General features: G+C 36.8%; 1 protein-coding gene across 1 annotated transcript; it reads right to left on the minus strand.

The window, feature by feature from the left end:
* Nucleotides 1-446: 446 nt before the first annotated feature.
* LOC107863239 lies at nucleotides 447-3,294 on the minus strand (the record flags this gene model as incomplete). Its single annotated transcript, XM_016709064.2, is given in 6 exon segments — nucleotides 447-810; nucleotides 1,400-1,541; nucleotides 2,255-2,437; nucleotides 2,536-2,652; nucleotides 2,843-2,965; nucleotides 3,056-3,294. Coding segments are annotated over 6 exon segments (977 nt in total), but the record flags the coding sequence as incomplete, so codon positions are not given.
* Nucleotides 3,295-4,347: the final 1,053 nt, after the last annotated feature.

Genomic DNA, 4,347 nt, shown 5'->3' on the forward strand with positions numbered 1-4,347 from the left:
CACTGATTTTATCTCATAATTTCAAATCACAAAATGAAATCTCATATCCAAACGGCTATGTAGTATGATGTTGGTGCACCTCAAAGAAAATTGGATATTTTTAATTGTTTGAGGATAAGCAATATTTTAACTTTGAGGGTTTGATAAGTTGGTATGTTACCAACCTATCTTTACTTTAATCATAAATTTTTGCTATATTTATTTGAGACAATAGTGCATTTTAGTGCTTTACTTCTATTTTACAGGTCTGATTGTGAAGTGACCAAGGGAAGAAATAAATCTAAAATATTTTATAGATCGATTCTTTTACAGTATGCTATCATAAAAACAGTTACGATGTGCTTTAGTTTTTATGAATCTCACGTAACATTTTCTCACGTACCATCTTGTTCCATGTTTTACTATGAATGTGTTTAGTATGTTGTGTCTCGAGCCGGGGGTCTATCGGAAACAGCCTTTCTACTTCTTTAGAGGTAGAGTTATGGACTGCGTACATCTTACCCTCCCCAGACCTCACTATGTGGGAATACACTGGGTTTGTTGTTGTTGTTGTTGTATTTGCGTAAAGCAGTCACGATACTAATACAATATCCACCTATATATACATAGCAAGATATAAACATCGACATAACAAGATTCATGACTTCCGCCACAAGTCAGATGGATCTTCATTGCAGCTAATGATAAGTGGTGAAGCACGAATATTGTTCCTTTCATCTAAAATCGATAACTTATCATCCTGAATAACTTTTTCAGCTTGTCCTGATAAAGAAGATGAAGCTCCGAATATCTGCACTGATAGACTTCCACCTACATATTAGAAGTTGAGAAAAATGGATTCATAGAAAATTCTGCAGACATTTCCCAAGTGGAATAAAACACCTAAGACTATCAGACCTATGTGAACTACACGATCCAGCACAACCTTGTTTTTCCTAAGATTGAGCCAAAGCGTGGTAATACTCACCAACACCAAACCATGTTATTCACAGTTCAAATCAATAGGGACAGAGTAGCAATGACATGCATGACATAAAACTTTAAGCCTTTTGTCAAACTTGTGTCTAATGCTGATGTGTCGAGGAAGGCTGGCCTAGACACCATGGTTACAAAAACTTTTAAAAAATGTTGATGGGTCGAGGAAGATTCCTGAAATAAGCTCATTTCTTTAGATCTGAACAAATTTGATAACAACACTACGACCTACTACAATCAGAATCAAGATGGTTTGTTTCCAATCTATATATTACTTCTCTGATTTGTTTTTCTTCAGCACTGTGAATGATAGCTCAACAGAAGTCATGAAATATTTTAATTCTGGAGAATCTGTTGCTTTGCTTCAGGAACCAAGTTACTGAATGATTTCCTATTACAAACTGAAAGAGGGAATTGGTATTACCTAATACAAAGGCGGCCCCAATCCATCCACTTAAACCCCATCTCTCACCAAGGAGAAACCAAGCAAACCCAGCACCCCATACTGGTTCCAGCCCATAAATTATTGCAGTCTCTGTAGCTGATACATTACACATAGCAGCCATCTGCACATTAAATTGAGACAATACACAATACAAGGGTCACGTATAGATGTCAATTCATCCTTCTGATATCTTTGAAACCAACAACAATTGCTAATAAGTTAACACACATAAAGGAGCATATTACTAGTACTAAAAGATATTTATGATCCAAATACTGGTCATTCAGCTTTCAGTACATATTCGCATCGTCAAAACTCAAGAGAGACTAGTACAGACTAAATGTCCAGTGCTATTTTTCTCAAGCAGGATGTGATGAAAGTTTACTCAACTCAACTATTTAAATCAGCATCTAAAAATATATCTAGTGACATACAAAGTTTTAAGTCACTAACCATCTAGACTCTTGATCAAACCAAAACCAAAATATGTTCCCATCGTATTTATATTTATAGTGTAAAAATATACACCAAAACATTGCTACTACAATCTCACCTCTCTCAGGCCTCATTTGTTTGCACTTAATGGTGGTCTGAATCTGAATGGTTTAAACTTTAGGTCATTAAGTGCAGTTGTTTTCATTAAGATTTTTAGCACTTAATAGGTTTGAATAGGCCTTAATAAAGATTTTCATCAAGATCTTGAACAAAGTCTTAATAAAGCCATAATATCTGAAACTGGCAGAAGTCAAACATGAAGAGCCTTAGTCCAGCTCTAATTTGCAGCTATTTAAAGTGCCTTGAAGAATATTTATTTAGGCAAACAGAGAAGTGTACCTCTATCCATAGACATAACCCAGTTGAAAATAAGCCAGTGTAAAGAGCAGGTATCCAGGGAAATGACAAAGTTGAACTCCAGAACGTTGACCATGTCAAGTCTGACGGATTTAGTGCTCGAGTACCGAAAAATGAACCTCCAATAAAGTACCACAAGGTTGATATGAGAGCAACAACCAACATCTGAAGAAATAGATGCAGACATTATGTGGTACTTAGATTGAAATCATAGTGGCCAACAAGAATATGGAAGATAGGTTATGCACAATTTCCTAACGAACCTCATAGCCAAGGAGTGGTATAAAGTTCTCTTTATTAGTACTTCGTGATATATGTTCAGTTCGTAGCATATGAACCCCAAAAAAGAGTGCACTTAAGAAGTTCAACAAGTCTCCAACCTGAAATGTTCAGATCTGCAGGTGAACACCTTTACATGGAATAGTTTGTTGGGAAGCAAACGGCCTAATGACAAGTTTTAAATAAAAAAGTTAAAAACAAATTATTTAGTTGAAAAAATATTTAAACTTTTGGTAATCATATCCCAAACATATTCGGAATTGACAACTAAGGAATTCCACAAGGACTCACACATGGAGGTGAGCCACTGGACTCCAACATCACAACACCAAACAACGACATGAGAGCTCCAAACCAGGTGCGTGCAGGAATTACGGATCCTAACATGCCATCAAGCAAGGGAACCACAACAATCTGATCAGTTTAGCAGGAGTCAGCAAGGAGGAACAGTCCATAACTAGAAATGCTTATTATTAAATTAAGAATTCAGGAAAATGCTCTTACAGTGAGCATAGAAAGAAAAGAAGCCCGCCCAGCATCAGATGTGAGCAATCCAATTGCTTGCATAAGGTAGCCTAAGCTTACCCAAAATCCCAATTCTATCCCTGTATTACGGGTCCGAGTATCATTCGTTCGGAGTACAAAAGGGATAAAGGGAATTGCTGCAGAAGCAAATCGTACAACATTGAAGATGCCAGGATCAACAAGTCCTTCAATTTCTTTGACTACAGGAATATTACTAGCTGCAGTGTGGACAAATAAGTTAGCAACCATGAAAAAGTCATGCCGAAAGGTGAAGACAGTCATCTTCATGCAAAGCATATAATATGCAGCTATATGTCCTCAACTTCTATGATGTCACTAGCATCTGAAGATTATAGATGGCTTCTATGATGTCACTAGCATCTGAAGATTATAGATGGAAGTGTGTTTTGGCCTTGTGGCCATTCTGCAAGATCAGTAATCAAATATAACCAACATCTGATGAATGTCCCCAGTTGCCTTTATAAAGTCCCTAAGTTAACCAAAACTGAGGTTGAACATGTAAATCTCACCACAGGTTATTGAGGTTCTATATAAAATATTGGATTAGATTGATTATCAGGTATAACTGTTTCTCAAGAACTATTTTGTCGTCTGTATAGAGCACTGAGAACTGACAAATGATTTTTTTCCTTTTGCCCCCTCCGCCTTCCCCCTTCTTTAGATCTCTATTTGGCATTTTCTCTAAACACTTATCAGTTCCTATCTTATATTATGTTCCTTGGAAACGTTAGTTCAAGTGAAAACGTGGAAGGCCTGAGTAAAAACTGGGAGGATGGAAAGCAAAAACTAAAGCAGTTTGCGACCCTTCCATGTTGTTAAGAAATGAATATTGAGTGTAACTCAATCTCAAAAGCTAGTTCATGAGGGGAGGATTTCCTAAGATCGACGTAAGAGACCACTCATTTCTTTTTCATCCAATGTGAGACTCTCCAACACCCCACTTCATGGCCAGGGTTGGGCATATGGAGCGTGGGCAATTACATATGGGGCACAACATCGGTAAAAAAGAATTGAGATGGGTCCTGCTTGATAGCATGTTAACAAATGGATTTGAGCCTAACTCGACCTCAATAATTAGCTCATGTAGGAATGATTGTCCAAGACTATATAAGGAGATAACCTATCCTTTTTTCATCCAATGTAGAACCTTTCAACATGTGAGAAATATAGGAGAAAAATATTATTGAATTGTTGTATCAAATTATTGCATTGAGATCCTTGTTAATAGACACCACATTAGACTCTTTTTC

This window comes from Capsicum annuum, chromosome 3 (assembly GCF_002878395.1).
Source record: "Capsicum annuum cultivar UCD-10X-F1 chromosome 3, UCD10Xv1.1, whole genome shotgun sequence".
Classification (NCBI taxonomy): domain Eukaryota; kingdom Viridiplantae; phylum Streptophyta; class Magnoliopsida; order Solanales; family Solanaceae; genus Capsicum; species Capsicum annuum.